Source organism: Simochromis diagramma, unplaced genomic scaffold (assembly GCF_900408965.1).
Source record: "Simochromis diagramma unplaced genomic scaffold, fSimDia1.1 OVJJ01000646.1, whole genome shotgun sequence".
Classification (NCBI taxonomy): Eukaryota; Metazoa; Chordata; class Actinopteri; order Cichliformes; family Cichlidae; genus Simochromis; species Simochromis diagramma.
The window spans coordinates 6,827,461-6,846,221 of NW_024387279.1; the positions used below are offsets into that span (position 1 = coordinate 6,827,461).

Consider the following 18,761-nt stretch of genomic DNA (forward strand, 5'->3'; position numbering starts at 1 on the left):
TGGCCAAGAGGCGTCAGTTCCATGTTCTCTAAGCAGGACTTGCTGATTATACAATATTTGCATGCAGAGGCTTCGAGCAGCATTACATCACTGCCTCCCCCCCCCCCCCCCCCCTCTCTTTTTTTTCCAAAACACAGCATCGCACTTGAAAGTGGCTTTTAAACAGTGTCTGGTTTCAGATGCAAGCAGGAAAAGATACTGATGTGAGTCATTGCAAGAATCTGTACAACAAGAATCAGCACAATAGAAGCCAACTTGCTGATCATCCACAGAAAGCAAACAAACAAACGAGAACATTATCAAAAGAAAAAATATATAAACATATGTCTGGTCTGCATAGGTAGATAACAAACAGATATATTTAAACAAAACAAAAAAAGATATTTCAGTCATGTGTGAATCGTGCAAAGGCATGACATTTGTGAAAACTGCAAACCTCTAACTCCCTGTGCACAAGCATGGAAACTTTCACTACTGAAAGTCACACTTGGTGTCTGTGCCAAGCGCTAAACTGAAACTGTAAATACAAGCTGTAGATGTAGCAGTTGGGAAGTAGTGGGAGTCATTGGCGATTTCTATCAATAAAAACATTTCTTTTCTAAATGTCAGTGGTTGTGGTGGTTTAGCCTGAATATGCTGGTTGTGGCAAAGGTATGCAATGCAATCGCTTAACATGCTGTGAACTTTCTCTTTGTGTGTGCGTATGTGCGTACACCAGTGGATTACAAAAAAAAGAAGAAAAAAAATCAAAAGAGAGGCAGATACAGAAAGCGAGAGTGGGCAGAGGAAGCATGATGTGACTCAAAGTAAGAAATCCTCTTCACCACAAACTGAATTACGCGTAGGCTTTCCCATGACTGGGGGTTCACCTGCTGAGGCCCTGCAAAAAAATAAAATACAATCAGTAGCTGGGACCCAGGCTGCTGTGTTGCTGAGGCAGCCGTACATCAAAAGCCGTGTCCTCTTTCTTGTGTTTTAAAGTCAGATGAGAAAGCAGAATGTTTCCCACACGACAACCAACTGTTATGATATTGTTTTCCAGAGGGTTAGCATGTGTGCTTAAGGCTGAATCTCTGAATACTTTAGTCAAGATAAAAAAAGAACAGGAAGTGAGAAACAGGAAGAATTAACAGCAAGGCAAGACTTTGTGTTCTCAGATTTCTGTTTTGTGGGCTCTTTTTTGTCGTATTTGCTTGTATGTGCATGTGTGTGTGTGTGTGTGTGTGTGTGTGAGCATGCCCAGGCTAAAGCTATGGTTTCCCGCCCTCACTCCACCAGGCAAAGCGCCAAAGCCATCAGGCAGTCATACGCCTACCATCAGCTGAGGAGTTGCACAGCAGTCTCATTTCTAATTATACACCCAACAACAGAGAGAGAGGGAGACGGAGAGCGAGCCACAGAGTGAGGGAGAGGGAGCGCGTGGAACATGGAGAGGAAGGATGATTACAAATGGAAGAGAAGCTAAAAGTGCCACTCGGCAGCAAACACAGGGTGAGCAAGTTCAGGTGTGAGAGACTGAGAGAGAGGGAGGGAGAGGCATGAAATCAGTCTGAGAAAGGTTAAGGGCTGACTGACTGGCTGAGCAGAGTGGGAGTGTAAAATGTAAAAGCGAGTAGGAGGGAAGAGAGAGAGAGAGAGAGGGGGGAGAAGAGAAAAGAAGAGAGGAGAAAGAAGAGAGGAGTGTGTGTCTAATAGACAGTCTGTTGAGCTTGTCTGGATGCCTCTGTTCACTCTGCTCCGTTTGGCTTTTTTCCTCCCCCAGCCTGCGAGGACGACACAAGACAGACAGGTGTGTGTGTGTGCGTGAGTGTGTGTGTGTGTGTGCGTGTGTGTTTGTGGAAAGTCGGCGCTCCTGTTGGACCTGAACATGGATGGATATTCTCTGTGAAGATGGATGCACAGGGAGACACAAATGGATGAATGGAAAAACATGCAAGTAAGTGTATCATCCATAGATAATCTTTTTTTTGAAGGAGATGATTTTGTGCTCTGAATGCATGTCTGAGAAACTCTTTGCTTCAACTGGTTACAGAGGTTAAACCTGATTATATTCAGTTTCACAGAAAGAAAGCATCGAGCAAACTAAGCGCAATATTGCCACTACTGATATGCAAACAGTACTGACCTCGGCGCAGATTATCTCGACCATAAAGGCATCAAACACACTAAATGCTGCTGTGTATACATTTCATTTCCATAGATTAGCGACCTGTAGTGATCACGATCGCCTCATATGGTCACTGAGCATGGAGAAACTGTCATGAGCAGGCCTGTCGGACGCACGATCTGATTGTACCTGTGTAGGTCACTGTGAGTGAGTGGCCCACACCTCGAATCCATTTGAATTAATTTACATTCACACTGCAAGCGTTTAGCTGACAAATAGTTACCTATTTATGCGTCCTGATATAACGCCGGGTGCTCGCACAGGAATGTCGCTGTGTGGGTGTCGTCTGATACCACACGCGCACACAGATACGCGCACACATAACAGAGAAGCAGCTTTATGTCAGAGACGTGACTGTCAAGATGAGTGAAAGAAGTTCTTTCAGCGGCGGCGCTCAGCTTTGATGATGACATAATGAGATGAGCTTTGCATTGGCAGGCTGTAAAAGTCCTCTACTGTCCTTTACCTCCCTGCATCACTTTATGCATATATATATATATATATATGAAAGAGCATGTCTGCAGCGTCTTGAAACTGGTGTGTGTCTGGCCACAGACTGCTTATATTTAGCCCACCTCAGTGAGCTGACTCACAACTGTGCATGCACGTAAGAAGGATGATAGGGTTTCTGTAGGTGCTGGAGGGGGTTCTCTTCATTATGAGAAAGATGCAAGCTTGGTCTGTGTGTTTAACATCCCTCTCACATTTAGTCACTTAACACACACATTTTCCTCATCATTGTTGACCGACCTTATTAACCTCAAAGTTTACTGTGTTACTGATAAAATCTAACCCCTGAGTTTACACCCACCACTAACATTTTGCTCTGCCTCGTCTCCGCTACACTCATGCCTCCACCTAGCACAGTGTACAGCACTTTGTAACCATAGTAACTTTTTCTTTCTTTTTCTTTTTTTTTTTTTACAAAGGAGCTGGTAGGTGTCCATCAAACTTAGCCCTGTCAATATGGCAATTGGTGGTTGGAAAGCTGTAATTTGAAGCTGATGGAGGAGTTTTTGTTCAGATGTGGAAGGATATTCACAGGCACTGATCTCACCATGTTGTACTTTTGCGGGAGGGGAGAGAGGGAAAGTTCTGTGAATTTTTCAGAGACAGGGGAAACACCAGAGTAAGAGAGACTCTACGAAGGCAAATTCAGTTATTTTCTCCAGCTTGACAACTTGTCTGTGGGGATATGAAGTACATTAGTAACTGTTTCTCCTGCTGTTCAGATTGTGGCGACCTTGGATCGGCGACAGTTGCCAAGAGACTAATGGAGCCCGTGTCACATGATCACAACGCCACCTGTAGTTCTTCGGGAGTGTCGGTGTGAGTGACGATCAGCTCGAGCCCATGAGCTTCACAACAAACTCGGCTCTGGTCCCGGGTAGGGACAGCCTCCCGCTCAAGAAGAGGGACCAAAGACCAAGCTCGCCACTTCAGCAGCAGCAGCAACAGCAGTGCGATGCTGCAAACTTTAAGGCGCCATACCCTTACAAGAGCCACACCGAACTCACCACAAAGCACACTGGCCCATTCCAGCCCGTGCCGAGACGGGTTACTGCCCTGTACCAGCCCTGGATGCAGACACCCACACCTAACAGGTCCAAACCGCAGATTCTTTCTGCATTCAGGGAGCATCATGGCTGGGCAGAGTGGAGAGAGTTCAACCCCTTGCACCCTGGATGGGACTTTCCTAACCACTATCAGCACCAAAGCCACATATCTGGCACACCTGCACTCCACCCAGGCCATCCGTACTATCCTTCCAGATTCAACGCTGTCTCCCTGGAGGGTTTCCACAGAGCGAGTGGAGCATACAGCTGGGAGAAGCACAAGACTTCAAGAGAGAAGAGTTTGAGCGCAGAGAGGCAGACCTACAGCAGGCATAAAGGTCCATACATGAGGAGAGGAGAGAGAAAAACGGAGTATTTTCCCAGGGTCGAAAGGGCAAGTACTTCACCTTTGAGCACAAGCCTACCTCACTCTCCCCGTGAGAACCCCAAACTTCGACCTGATTTGTCGCACAGATCAACAAAGGCTGCCTCTATTTCAGGACATTCCTTCATACAAGTTTCCCCAAACAACTCCAAAAGCGCTGGCGGCTTCACGAAGGAGGACGCTTCCACGAGGCCCTCCTCTGAGCACGTTTCCTCCTCCACCGCCTCTCCTAACAGTTTCCCCTGGCTCCTCCCTCACTTTGTGGCCGGTTCTCTGATTGAGCTCAGGGATGGGCGGCTGAGGAGGGTAGAGCACCTGCAAACTGAAGACTTCCTGCTTGGCTCACTGGCCTGTCCAGACCTGCGCCTGAGCTGCTGCACGGTGCAGAGTATCTCCCCTTCAACTTCCTCGTCCTCGATCTCCCGCCTCCTCATCATGCTTCACGACCAGCAGAGCCAGGTGAAAGAAATTCCCACTGTGGTGTTAATATTCATAGCACACATTATTGTTACTATTCTTTTAACGTAGTATTCCCACCAAAAAGAGCATCTGGATCTCGTGGTTAGATGGTGTAAAAAACATTAATTTATTGACTTCTGCTCAAAAGCTCTAAACCATTATTTTATTTTGTATGGTATTTATGATGCTTTTTAGCCGCTATTCTCAGACCTAATGGTATTTACAATCCAGAACAGCTGCTATCCTTACACCAGACATACATTAGCGTACATTCCTGTGTTACCTGGTTACATGCATCACTGTCTTCCTAAACACACTCACATACATAAAAGATAATAACTGAACTTAGTGAAATTTTTAAATGGCAAATTCAAATGCATGAATAGCTTGAATTAAAGGTGTAATGCATGTGCATCCCAAGCTTATCCTTCAGTGCCATGGCGCTCCATTATCGCCAAGAAAACTGTTAGCAACACCTTGAGTGCGCTGTGGGATTTGCAATAAAATACTACAGGCTGTGAAAAATACTAGCATAGAAAGCTTGTATTAATCTGAAGCTGAAAATAGTCAGGAGCATTTGCACTTCCTGTATCTGTGTCTTCTGCAAAACACTGCAGCAGCCAGCTGTTTTGGGAAATAAAGCAGCTTTTTTATAAGATGGAGCTGTATGTCTGTTGCTATTTTTGTGGCCGCCTTCAGTAGTAATTTTAAGGCCAAAGGAGAGTGCTGCAAACAGGGAAATGATCTGAGTTTGTTGGCAGTTAAGAAAAGAAGATATCCAGTAAGATCTGCCTCATGCCTGAAAGCCATTTTTTCTGGAGGTTCTGCAATGTTTAGCACAAGATGAAGAAAAATCTATAATTGGGTAAATTAAAAGGTGTGTACTTACCCGCAGAAAATTCAATCAGTATATTCTTGCTTTTAAACCTGATGGTGTAACAAGTGAATTTTTGTATGCATTGATAATGTGCATAAAAACCTGAAATCCATGTGTACTGTTAATTCTATTTCCTTGCTGTCACATGAACTATGAATAGATCCACCATAATGGAACAACACCACCCTCTAGTGAGCAAACGTCTAAGCCGTGCTTGTCTCACAGCTTCCTCTGTATGCATCTGTCTGCCTCCTGCAGGAGCTGGTGGATGTGTATGTGGAGTACCCGTTCTTCGTGCGTGGGCGCGGCTGGTCTTCCTGCAGCCCTCAGAGGACTGCCCACCTCTGCGGCCTGCAGTGCCACCAGCTCAGCGTAGGGGATGTCTGCCTGGCTCTCACACCTGTATTAGCTCCCCAGGCTCCACAGCCAGTCACATCGGAGCCAAAAACCTCACCCGAGAAGTTAGAAGAGGAAGGGTGTGAGCCCCTTAAAGCACCACATCCACAATCTGGCCCGAGCACACTGCTTCCCACAAGGCCAGGGGAACAAGCACTGGAGCCGAAGAGGGGCGCAGAGGCGGTCCGCAGGAGGCACTTCTCAGCCCCTGAGCTGAGAGGTCCAGGAACTAATTGCATGTAGTGAACAGTGGCTGTTTCATTTGCAGGGAGCTAGCTGGTTGCTTTTCAGCTCTTTTCTAATCAGCCTGTATTTACTGTCATTCTACCTCCTGAATCATATTTCTGTGCTTGACTGTCGGTATGATGATTGTATCTAAGGAGGAACCGCTTAAAGAGGAAAGATTAACTCTCAGGATCCCCCGGAGGTGTGATAACACATGCTGTATTTGTCAAGGTTAGTCAGGGATCACACGCTGACAACATGAATCGTGTCAGAGCTCGACATTGCATCTGCTGTAAGCCTACACAAAGTCTGCAGCAGCACATAATTCAGATCTTATACGCAAGAACTCAGGCTATGTGAGACGTTTTCTTTTTGAAATGTAGAACCAAAGTGTAAAATTTGTGTTGCCACATAAAACCGCTTCAGTAACAATGCGTTTGAGGGAAACCCTGTTAGTTCAAAGGACAGCGTGTTTGAGTTTTTGGCTCTGATGTAAGTGTTCGTATTATTATTTCTAGCAGTTCTGACTAAATCAGCCCACGTTCCTTGAAAAGCACATAAAAATACTCCCTCAGGTCTTCGCTGCTCATGATAGTTTCTCCCTTTCCTGCCTGGTATTATGTAAAAGTTCTTTGTGATCACAAAAGGAAACTTCGCTCCGAATTGGAAACTGGATACTTTAACCAATTTGACAATTTCAGATTTACAACGAACGTGATTTTTTTCGCTACATGAGAAGGATTTCATTTTACGCTTCTACCTCTATTTCTTCGATAACAGGTCTAACCTGTGCTTTTAAAAGCGTGGGCTGTGATGTGTGAGTGTAATATGCTACGTTAGAGGCACAAAGCTTCTCGGTGATGTCGGTATAAATGCCCTTTTTTTAATGCCTGGATATATTGTATTGTGTATATGCTGTGCTTTCTTTTTTGTACTGATGCTCCTTTTTGAATGTGTCCCACTGTTAAGAGTGGGCATGAAAAAGACTGGAAAGTGTGCGTGTACACGGCTCGCCTAACAGTTCATTTTAAGTGAATAGGATGATCTTTAAATGTAGAGTTAATAATAATAATAATGGCAGAGTTATTGGACACAAGGTGCTGTAGGTGAAGGTGAAGCAAAGCTGAAGAAATAAATATTCCATGTGTTAACTGTGCAGCCCATTCAGTACTTACAGAGGAGGCGTTTACAAGCCAAACATGCGAATAATACTTCTGCTGAGAAAATGTTTGAGGAAAAAAAAAAAAAAGGAAATCTTGGTTAGAGTTTCAAATAATTAACTTTCTTAATGCGATAAAATATACAGTCCAGCTGCAGCTCTGCTCTGACACCAGACAAAGTGTGGATAGAGCAGATGGAGGAGTGATGTTGGATTTCGTAGCAGGTCGTGTGGATTGAACAGGTTGGCAGTCAGAGCCTTCATTGACCAGCCTTGTTCCAGGTCAGCCCACTGATGCTCAACCAGACTGGGATCTAGGGAATCTGCTGTGATGCTTAAGCGTTTTCCTGAGTGAGTTGTCCTGCTGAGTGAGGCCTGCGACAATGTTCAGGTGGGTGGCACGTTCACACGATTCCCAGCAGAACATTTCATTATGAAAACACAGTTAAATGCTATTTACTTCACCTGCGAGTGGGTTTAATATTTTGGCAAATCTCTGAACAACTGCAATGTTTATGAATCTATCCCACTGGCATTACCTCACTGCCTTCATTTCTCTCATCTAAACACAGGTTCATCCAAAAACGATGGTGAGCGGCTTCAAGAGGAAGATTTACAGTTTTATGAGCTGTAAAGTCTGTTTTAATTAAATTACCACAAAAGACAAAACTCTTTATTCTTATTTTAAAAAGAATTCAAATAGAGATATTTGTTGCATGTATGATAGCGCACACCACTGCCAGTACTTTTTACAGGTTCCTTCTGAGCTTATGAAACTTCTGCACACTGCTCGAAGTCCTTTCGGTGCAGTCTCTCTAGTTTCACACAAAGGTATATAAAAAAAAAAATTAAATCCGTTACAAAGAAAACAAAATCCCTTTTTGTGACCAGTAGCTCTATTTGGGCTGTGGTAGTGGTTAAAGCTGGCTCAGCTGCTGGTCATATAAAAAAATAAAAAAAACAGACCCCCAGAATAAAGCTCTGTGGCAAGAGCTCTCCGGTGACCAGTCAGTTAATCGTCGCTCTGATTCCGCCTTTCTTCAGCATCTCTCTGGATTTGTACGCGTCACAGATGGGAATATGAGTAGTCAGTGACAGCCACAGGCTCTGACCACCATGTTGCGGTACTTCTTGAGGATGACATTGGAGCTTTCATCAAAATAGAGCACGGAGATGCCGTGGAGCTGTGTTGGGGCACAGCAGGCTTTGGGCACCGTCTCTGGGTTGATAAAGTGCACCTGTGGCACAGAAGAAATACAAAATATATCCTCAGGGAGAGCAGAGGCTACAGAGGAAATGCCTTTAATCAGGGATCGTTTGAGGCTTACCAGAGTTTGCACAATAGCGTGATTGGTGGCATTCATGTAGGAGTTCAGAGGAAAAGCACATTCTCCCTCACAGTAATATGCTGCGTAGCCCTCTGGTGCTATGATCCAGTCCTGGTCAGAGGTTTTTTAAGTGTTTGTTAATTGTCACTTTTGAAGAAATGCTTTCAAAAAAGTGTTGATAAATTTTAGTTTTTACCTGCCATCCCAAATCCTTGAAGCTGACATACAGCTCGTGCTTTTTACATCCTTCTTTAGAGATGCCGATATTGGCTGAAAACAAAAGCAAATATCAGTTGACACAACAGGTTCTTAAAGCTCCTGAAATGACTCCGCTCATGAGTGACATTTTAACTCTTTAGACGCCTACGAGGAGAAACCTTTGCATTCCTTTTTTGAACTGAGTGGTTTCTGTTATATTTCAGGCCTGTTTTCAGAACAAAATGACTGAGTGTGTATCAGATGTTAGTCAGGGTGAGCTCAGCCTATACAGCTTATTACTGCTGCCCCTGGAAAAATGTCAAATCACGTCTTTATTGACATTGAGGTGTCAAAACTCATCATTAAGGGTACAAGGGAGGTCGTCTTCATCTGGGAAAAGAGGGTTTAGGGGTTCAGTAACCTGTTGCAGCTTCCACTGCCCTCAGTGCATCTTGAACAGTCCTCTGGGGTTTAGAGCGGCTTGACTGGCGCCCCTTTTGGCCATTGGCTGAACGAACGCTGCGGAGTCGCACCTCATTGGTTTTGAAGAAGACAACCAGGAATGGCTGCTTGTCCTGAGGCCCACCGCCCACTGCCACTCCAGCTAACTGGGGGTTTCTCTTCTGACCTGCAGAAATCAATTATTGATTTATTTATTTAATATTACTACCATGGATCACACTCCATTTTTCAGTTTTGTAGAATCAATTTTGGATAATCACTGACCATGACTGTCCTCAAGAACCAAGTGCAGGCCAAGATTATGCTCAGGGTTGACCAGCCACAGGTTACTCGTGGTGGTCAGGTCAAAGACCAACCATCCCTCTTCTGAAGCCAGAACTTCTCGCCGGTCCAGCAGGAACAGCTCCAAGTCACTGAGGACAGAATGAAATGTAAACACACTCGAGGGATTTCAGTGCAGAAAAGCTCCAAGTGCAAAGTAAAATCTTTCCCGGGCGGACTCAGTCGATCGACTTTTCCACAGAACACAAATTAAAATGCAGTGAAACCCCACCATGATGGGTTGTTTTTCACTGCAAATGGATTTCATTCCTCTGTGAAATTTATGGAACCCGTGGACGTTCTTGAAAATACAAACACATCTAAAGGAATGTGGTATGCTTGGGAAAATGTTTGGCTTTCAGTATTTAATACACCACAAATGTCAAAAGCATATGTGAGATCCTGTACGACTTAGAGTGCAGAAGTACTGGACCACTTGTTATGTTTTTTTTTTGTTTTGTTTTTCAAGCTCACTATACCAGTACAGTGGAGCTGAAGTTCACCAGTTACAGTGAGGTTAAAGTGCTAAGCTTCAGCAATGTGTTTGAGGGTAAACCCACGATGGAGACGGATCAGAGAAACTGTACCAGTCAATGGTTAGAGACTCGAGTTTAATCTAAGTGGCACATTTCATTTGCTGAAGTCCAAGCTGAAGGGAAAAATTCATTGCAGCAGTGTGTGTGTGTGTGTGTGTGTGTGTGTGTGTGTGTGTGTGTGTGTGTGTGTGTGTGTGTGTGTGTGTGTGTGTGTGTGTGTGTGTGTGTGTGGTTTTATCGCTCCCTTAACAGCACAGCATTTTATATGATGCTGACATTTTCAGGAAATAAATGCAAAGTGGAAGCGAATGAAACGGTTCTAATTTAAAATGTAAAAGTATCACCTCAGTTAAATTCCCTGACAGCTACCCCTCTAAATCATGCAGTCCTCCCACTTTGAATGTTATCAAAGCAGCACTTTAACGTTGATGTGTGTCCGCTTAGAGGCAGATCTCAACAGAGAATTGCTTTGTTTATAGTCTGAGTTTCAGACGTCTGTCTTTTGTCCTGCTGCCTGCTCGTCTGTGTGGAGTGGCTTTTGTGTGTCTGAATGACAATGGTGCTGCCGGCAGCCCCACTCTCACAGATAAAACACTTTAATCTACACCTACTGGCTGGCACATGACCCCTTTTTATCCAAACCCATGATTTTAAATCATTGCTGACCAGCTTTAATTCAGCTGATACAATAGGACCAGTGAAATACACCGACGGGGTGGTGCTGTGTGTTATCAGCCATCTTACAAGCTTCTGACCAAATATAAAAACCTAGTACGAGTTTCTTTGTAAATCCTGTCGTAATCATTTTTCTAATGACTGGTCCTCTGCAGTTGGATGTTTGTCATGTCTCTACACGTTTTCTTTAGAAAAGCTGTATTTGTTATTAATCTTTATCTTTAGTTTTAATTAATTAGTTTTAATTATGAAGACTCAAAATTAAGTTTTAGCTCCACAAATCTAAGAAAGAAATTGTTTGAGAGACTGACTTTTACAGTTTTGGCTTCTTTTTTGGGGGTCAGTCAAGAAACAAAATGTAGGTGTTGTTTGCGCCTGTGATCATTTCCATGAGTTTCTGTTTGGACTGAAATACAAACCTGGAGGGTTTTTTCCCCCTTTATTAAATCTTAAATTGTGTCAGCAGAATTTCTAAAAGTTTCCATCATAAGGGTCTTAAAATCTGTCGATTTTCCCTGGTTCCAAAAGTCTGATTTTATTTAAAATTGTGAAACCAAAATTTGAGCACCTTCTCAAAAGCAACAAATATGAAGAATATTAATGGAAATATTTTCAGATTCAAAACATTAATTTGGCATTGAAGGTATAAAAATGTAATGTAAATGTAAAAGAATCAGTAAATCAGGCACCTTATGACATACACCACATTATTTTATATTACACTGGTATCTATAATTTCTTATTGCTTTGCAAATTAATGTTTTGACACAATACCAGTATTCTCATTAGCAGCCTAAATAATAAATGTGATTTAATGGTTGTTATTGTAAAGTTTTGAGTTCTCAAAGCCAAAGACATAACGACCTTAAAAAGATCCAATGAGGCCTCAGACAGTGAGAAAGCCTGATGTAAATGTAAATAAAGTTTTTAAAAAAGATGACCAACTCTAGGAATTGCCAGTTACCACAAGTTAATAAAAATTAATACAATACACAGGAAAAGTATGCAGTTACATCAGTGTATCACAGGAAATCTTAATGTTGTAGTGAGTTTTAGTTTTTATCCACATGTGAAAAGCTTATTCTGGGGGGATTTTATGTCATTTTTGCTTGGAAAAAAATATCCAAATGATTAAGTTATCGAAATAAAAATGTTGAAACTGCTAATTTATTGATCAAATTATTATTTCAGGTCTAGCTCGCTGGTTAGTTTCAAGACATCTGTGTTAACAATGCAACACAAAACAAAACAGACTTTTCCCTGAGGTTAGAGGGAAGTTGGTGTGTAAATTCACCTGCGGCTTTCAACAAGGAAAATAAAAAGAAAGTTAAAAACATATCAGACACTGGCAGAGAAAACCCGGAGGTATGATGGAGAGATAACTGCGTAATAGAAAAACTGACGTGTTGATGGTTTGGTGTTATTTTGTAGCTTCAGCTGTGTGATATAAACACCGGTCTCCTGGGAGCTGATTTTCTCAGACAGCGTGAGAGTAAACCACTCTGAGAGAGCCACTGTATTTCCGTAATTGACACTAATTTCTGTGTCAACAGTGGCAGTACTGACACGAACATCAGCACAAATAAGCTGTGGGGAAACGTAGCCCAACAACCCATTTTCTAAGAAAAACAAGTGTTTAGCCTGTTGAAATTCAGCAAGAGGACTCAAACCATGGAGTCGAGCTCAATGATCTGAGAAATCATGAATTCAAAAAAGAAAGGTTGACATATATGATAATATCAATTAAGAACAGAGAAAGGAGCAAATAAGAAACTCTCTTTACCCATTTGGAGGATCCTGCAGCACCTGGTAGAGACTCACTCTGAATGTTTTGTTCTCACTGTGCTCCTGGATGAGATCCTTGTAAATCCTGAACTCTGCTGCTGTGATGGCCTCTCCCTCTGGAATACGTGAAAGGTCAAAGCGAAACTCTGTAGCATGGCGCTGGAGGAGAAGATCTTGATCCTGATCAACTACAAGACGACAACAGACAGACAAACCTGAAGACCAGGTGGTGGCTTTGATGTGCTTTAAAAAGGATTATCCCCCTTATAGACCATCTGGTTACAACATCGCCATAATAAACGGTTTATTGTTTTCTCCCAGAGGCACACACACACACAAACACACAAGGTGAAAAAAAACAAACCTTTTGACCTTCAAAAAGAAAGTTTGCACAGACACTGAAAAGGCACTAAGGCAAACCACTTAGTGCAATCAGATGGTAAAGCAACTGTGGTCTCTCAAAACATTCAGTCAGTTCTCTGATGTGTGTTGCTCTGCCCGCAGCTCGGAAGCACTCGGGTTGAAATAGGAAAAATCCTGCTGCCATGAGTAAAATGACTGATCTAAACATCACTTTAGCCAAGTTTGCCATACAGGCCAATGTGAAGGAAAGGAAGAAAGAAATACTCATGGCTCAGTTTGGCTCCCTGTTTAAATTGCACACATGTGCTGACCACAAGAAAAGCCCAGTTAAGGCGCAGCCCGGAAAACCACAGCAGCTAGTGTACTTTTACAAACACGCTCACATAAAGCATAGAGAGGCACACAAATTCACATGTGCCATTACACCCAGTGTCTGTGCCCATTACAGCCCCCTGATCGTTTTGCAATACGTCGCCATCCGGTGAGTTCAGCCTGACTGTAGGAGAAAGTGGAGCAGCAGTAGCTGGTGACACTGCGAGGTTTCCGCCCAGTCCTGAGCCGGCTGAAGCTCTCCAACACTCAGAGTTTCCAGGAAAAAAAAAAAAGAATAGTGGTCAGAAAGACCCCGAAGCTTCCTGGAGCTTGCCAGTGTCATGTTTTTACAGCATTAGTCAACATGCTTGTCCTTGGAAACAGCAGAGCAGCCGGGGTCTCTGCTGGAGGTGTGCAGCAGAGGGGAGCAGCGATTAGCCATGTTAAACACATCCTGCTCACTGGTACACACTACATCACCAGCAATGACATCATCCTGTACTCCAACTGATGGAGCACACTATTGTTTAAAACAAAAACAAAAACAAAAAAAACATCCATCCTTACAAGATCTCGATTGCTAGAAACTTTTTTTTTTCTTTCATGGCACTGCAGAGCTCTCTCACACATGCTTTGACTCACAGACGTCTACAAACACTTAGCGCAGAAACACACGCACAAGCCGCTCATCGTTAAGAGCAGTGCATTCTGAACCCTGCTAGTCATTTGTTTGACCGCAATTAAATGCTGGAAGGGAGAGAGGGGTGATTTTATGAAAGCAATAATTGCTTGTAAGGACTTGGTGTGTTTACGTTAGGGACCATTAGCTGCAGAGATCAGACCTCAGATATGCAAACTTCCCTCTGGGAGGCATTTCAACACTTTGGATTACCCCTAATGCTAAAGGGCCACATAGCTGCAGAGCCACTATTAACCTATAGCAATTTTTGTAGTAAGTGTCTTCTTCACAGCATGGGAGTTTAAAGATGGATCACAAATCTGCACTAAAAAAAAACAAACAAACAGGATATGCAAGTTAGTCTATTAATTTCAGAAACATTTTATCTTTAGTTTAAATAAAAGGTGATGACAAATAAAACACTTAATTTCCTTCGAGATCCATGAATCCATGACCTTTATGTTTAACAACCCTGAAAGAGAACTATCAAAGACAAAGAAGAGAAAGCCTTTTCATAAATCTGCTTTAACACGTAAAAGAGAAGCCACACACACATACACACAAGGCAGTAATACATTTCAGAGTGGAAAAAAATTATCTTAATGGAATTTTTTTTTTTTTTTGTTCAATCGGCTTAGCAGGACAAGCACATGTCTTCCTGCTTGTTCTCGAAAAACACAATAATCCATCTGTTCTTCAGTCGTTCCTCCCGCTACAAGAGTTTCTTGCATCTTATCTAAACATGGTGACATTTCTGTGCAAAAAAAAGCCTGTTCTCATGCTCTGCAGGTGTGCTGTGGTCAATGCAAAAAAGAAAGAAAAAAAGAGAAAGCATATTGGATGAGTGTGTACACATGTCAGGGGAAAGACTGCAGAAGTGGTAAACAAGGAGTCGAGATGAGGAGCAGAGAAATGCAGAACAGTATAAAGACAGTGAAAATGTGCAGAGCACGATAGCTGCCTTTTATAGTGACAGTAAGCATGTTTATATGTTGCACCTGTGAATCGCATTATAAATCTTTACCCATCTCTCTAACACGACTCACATCACTTACAGACACTGATTAGATTGGCCGGATTTATATAAAAGGATAAAATTAGTTGCAGCAGCTCTCCGTCATATTGGAAGCTGCGGTCTTTGGAAGGGAAATACCGTAATCCAGTTCACTCTTGAAGCAATCATCGAGAGACCACCAAGATAGAGTCACTTTAGCACGATGTGGGAGCCTGCACAAGAGGCTGTGGTGAGCCTGACAGCAAAATAATACACACTCATTGTTTCTTTCTCTGTCCCCCCCTCTCACTGCTCTTTAAAATCAAAGTTCTCAAATGTGAAACCACACAAATCTGCTGTTGGTTTTCAGAAACAGCTTTCCAGATCTCATTAGCTAAGGACTGTCAGTTAAAAGTTCAGGACTGAGGACATAAAATGTTATGTTTGAGATTTTCTTGTGGTCTCCAAATGTTTTGTATTAACTACATCTTTATGTGCTCGTTGGAAAAGAAATAACTCTAATAGGCCCTGTTATATAAAGCTTCAGTTCGATGCCACTGACAACCAATCAGAAAGGGAGGTTAATGATTTCTTGGAGACATATTTCAGGTGACCAAACCCCACTCTCTGCACATTGACCTAAATAACACTGTGCAAGCCCAAAGATCAGAGCTGGTTTGGGATGTAACCACACACTCAAACAGCATGTGGTCTGCTGATTTCCCATAGTAATATTGGAGCTTCCACACGATCTCCATGGAAAACAAAGCAGGATTTGCCTTTTATAAATTCAATAATGTCTGAATAAACCCAAGCTCCCACTGCCCTTCAAGCAAGCACGGAAGAATGCACGCACAGGCACCTGGAAGATTACTAAACCAATAACCATGCTTAGATGCAGTTTATATCTCGGTCTTCATCGACTCATCTCTCACTCCCTTGAACTTGAGAAATGCCTGTTCAATTTCTAGTCATGCGAAACTAAGCAATGCTAAAGCCTCTCCCTGAGAGCTTTGAAGGGGTTCTGGGGAAACCAGATACATACATGTTGTCATAACATTTACAGCTTGGAATGCATAATGCTTGATTTCAACTAAAGAAAGTCACCAAAAGTAAGAGTCAGAAACAACAGATTATAAAAGAAAAACGAGAGACAGACAGAAACATTTAATGCTGTCTGTTGTATTGCAGCTGCCGGAAACGAACTAAAAAAGAGAAAGGGCTCATTCTAAAACTGAATTCTGAGATGACTAAATCAAACCATCCACATAAACAAGGTTGGTTGGGTGACTTAGTCATTTGGATATGAAGGAGTTTCAGATGTGGATGAACGACGTGGACTTGGTGCATAAAAGTGATATAATCTTAGGATACTTAAATATATATCTAAGCATGGAGGAGTTAGAGAAAACAGCTTAAATCAAATGATACAACGCTAACAACCAAGTAAACACACTTCCTGACTTCAAAAGTCACACATGCTCTACTCACTGAGGTTGACAAAGCTCATCACCGTGTCTGCTTCTTCTAGGAATCGGCTGTCCTGTGGGGTCACCAGTGGGGAGGTCTGCGTTGGTAAAACGGTCTCGTAGTTTGAATACCTGTGCTGTTCTGGGTCTATACTAATAGTGTTATAGAGGTCCAGCATGAACATTGGGGCGGCATTGCTTTTGGTGTGCACGTGCGGACGCGGACGCTGCGGCAGCCCCAGGATGGAGAGGATCTCCCGCTGCATCTCTCTGCGCTCCTGGCCCCTCAGTCGCCGCTGGATAAAGCTGGAGCGCACTTCATTGTCCACGGAGAAGTTGGAGAACGCGACCCGCGTGGCCAGCACTAAGTAACCCCACGACAGGAGGAACGATATCTTTGCCAAGGCGCTTGTCAACATTATTTTTAGCTCAGTTTTTACGCGCGCTTCGAATTAGTCGAAAGATAAAACTGGAGATGCTGTTTCGTCATAAAGATACCTCCTGCGTGTGGTTGACACCAAACACACTGCCACCTATCTACACCGAATATCATTCATTGATGATCTGCCGTTGCGCGTGGGTCTTCGGTGTGCCACAGCTGTGCGCTCGTCTTAATGGCAACTTGGGGATGGATCTTACTAAGGTCGGTGTGTCTGGGGAGGGGCAGGAGCAGTTCAGAATAAGAAAACGGGGGTGAGGGGCTGCTGTATTCTACAGTGAAGTGCTCTGTGTTAATCACACGGATGGGTGTGGGGTACCTACAGAGCGTCCTGTGTTTATGAATGCAGGGTCCAATCAGAGCATTGCATTGGTGGTAATCCCTTCTTACCTGACAGTCAGTCTTTGTGACCTCTTTCTGTGGTCATAGTTTTAGTACTTCAATGCCATGTCATGCTCACTGATGTGCAAACTAAACTATTTTACACGTTTGCACATTAGCGATCCGTACTACGAAGCAAGTGCAGCAGTCACCGACTCCGTTGTACTTATATGACTTAACTAAACCTAACAACCGTAATCACGATAAGTTATCAGCCCAAGTGTTCCGCATCAACCGCGTTTACATAAAGAGCGGTTTGGCGTCAGCTGACTAATCACAAACAAAGAGAGATCTAGAGCTGCATATTTAACGCAAGGAGCAAAAACTGTGACGTTAGACGAGCATGAAAAATAAAAAAAATTAAATAAAATTCAATAAAAGCGACAAAAGCCAAGAGGAAAGTTGGCAAAATCCCCCACTTTGTAATCAATACCATTACATTAAGTCACAAATAGAGCTAACTCAATAAAATCATTACATTATTTAATTGCTTGAATTTATTATTTTGCGTGTAATTTTCACCTGTTTATTTATTCCTTCTTATTTCTGAATTAGAAAAACAATTCAATCCTGAAGTACAGATTATTTACTCGGGTTTCAATGAGTCTAAACATTAAAACCACGGACAGGTCAAGGTGATCTATTAGGCAAAGTACAAATTATAGCCTCTCTGCACTATTTGTATTAAAGAAGAGAGAGAGAGAGAGTCACTGGATCATTGCTTAAATTAATACATTCAAACAAAACAAAACAAAACACCTAACTAACAATTTAGAATTTGGCCCTGCATAGCAGACACCAGATGTGTGCTTGAGATGGCTTTTCCTATGCAGAGAGCACTGGACATGACTCATGATCTCTGTAAACTCACATAAACTCAAGAGGCCTCCAAATCAACTACAAACAGTTTAAATCTTAAAAGCCTAGTGTTTAAGCCTTTAGGTTAACTTTGAAAATTGTTGAATTAACAAACATGTTTCTTAATTTAAGCCATTTTCCCCATTGGAGCTATACATCCAGCTCCACTGAATATTTAGTGTCTTATAATTACAAGGTTCATAATTTGACATAATTGTTCCTTATTTAATTTACCAAACCTAGTTATTGATTAACCTGATTTTTAATTCGCTCTTATTGTACAATTGCCTTTTTTCAAAGCTACAGAAATATAGCCCACAGCCCAGTGAAAGGGAGACTGAAGCAAATTTTATTGCCACATAATTTTCTTCTGGTTTTTCCCCCTTTTTCATAGGTTACATTTAATTTCAGTTGCTCGAAAGTGGGCACATTTACTAAACCAAACCTTTACTCCCAAAAGTATTGATATAACTTTTTCTATTCCTCATATTTCCAAACTAAATATTTGTTACATTTATTTGAGTGAGGTAACCTTTCATTTTACATTTAAAAAATCTTACTTCCTAGGCTGCAGGCTATATACATAGTACTTTACTTATGATTTCCCTTAGCTTAATAACCATCTGCCACTTTCTTAATTTTTGTTTATCTGTACGGTATTTCATCTAAATCGTGTCATATAAAAAAAAATCTGAAATTGAAAGGGCACCTTAACTCAAATGGGCTGCCCATAGACA

General features: G+C 42.4%; 2 protein-coding genes across 5 annotated transcripts; one reads left to right on the forward strand and one right to left on the reverse strand.

Moving 5' to 3' along the window:
• The first annotated feature begins 1,265 nt into the window (after window positions 1-1,265).
• On the forward strand, window positions 1,266-8,177 carry LOC120715839. Of its 4 annotated transcripts, XR_005691749.1 has the most exons (5): window positions 1,266-1,491; window positions 1,763-1,936; window positions 3,400-4,567; window positions 5,703-7,615; window positions 7,797-8,177. XR_005691749.1 is itself a non-coding variant. In XM_040003064.1 (4 exons), the coding sequence occupies exons 3-4, from the start codon at window positions 3,521-3,523 to the stop codon at window positions 6,081-6,083; spliced, it is 1,428 nt and encodes a 475-aa protein (XP_039858998.1). In that variant the 5' UTR covers window positions 1,266-1,491; window positions 1,763-1,936; window positions 3,400-3,520; the 3' UTR covers window positions 6,084-8,177. The 4 variants fall into 4 exon arrangements, 1 of the variants encoding a protein (XP_039858998.1); XM_040003064.1 differs by having other exon boundaries at window positions 5,703-8,177; XR_005691750.1 differs by lacking the exon at window positions 1,266-1,491 and having other exon boundaries at window positions 1,526-1,936.
• Window positions 7,603-17,154, reverse strand: LOC120715840 (bone morphogenetic protein 7-like). Its single transcript, XM_040003065.1, has 7 exons — window positions 16,369-17,154; window positions 12,528-12,717; window positions 9,477-9,625; window positions 9,172-9,378; window positions 8,749-8,822; window positions 8,553-8,663; window positions 7,603-8,462 (listed from the first exon to the last, which is right to left on the reverse strand). Exons 1-7 carry the CDS (start codon window positions 16,763-16,765, stop codon window positions 8,313-8,315), a joined length of 1,278 nt encoding a protein of 425 aa, XP_039858999.1. The 5' UTR covers window positions 16,766-17,154; the 3' UTR covers window positions 7,603-8,312.
• Window positions 17,155-18,761: the final 1,607 nt, after the last annotated feature.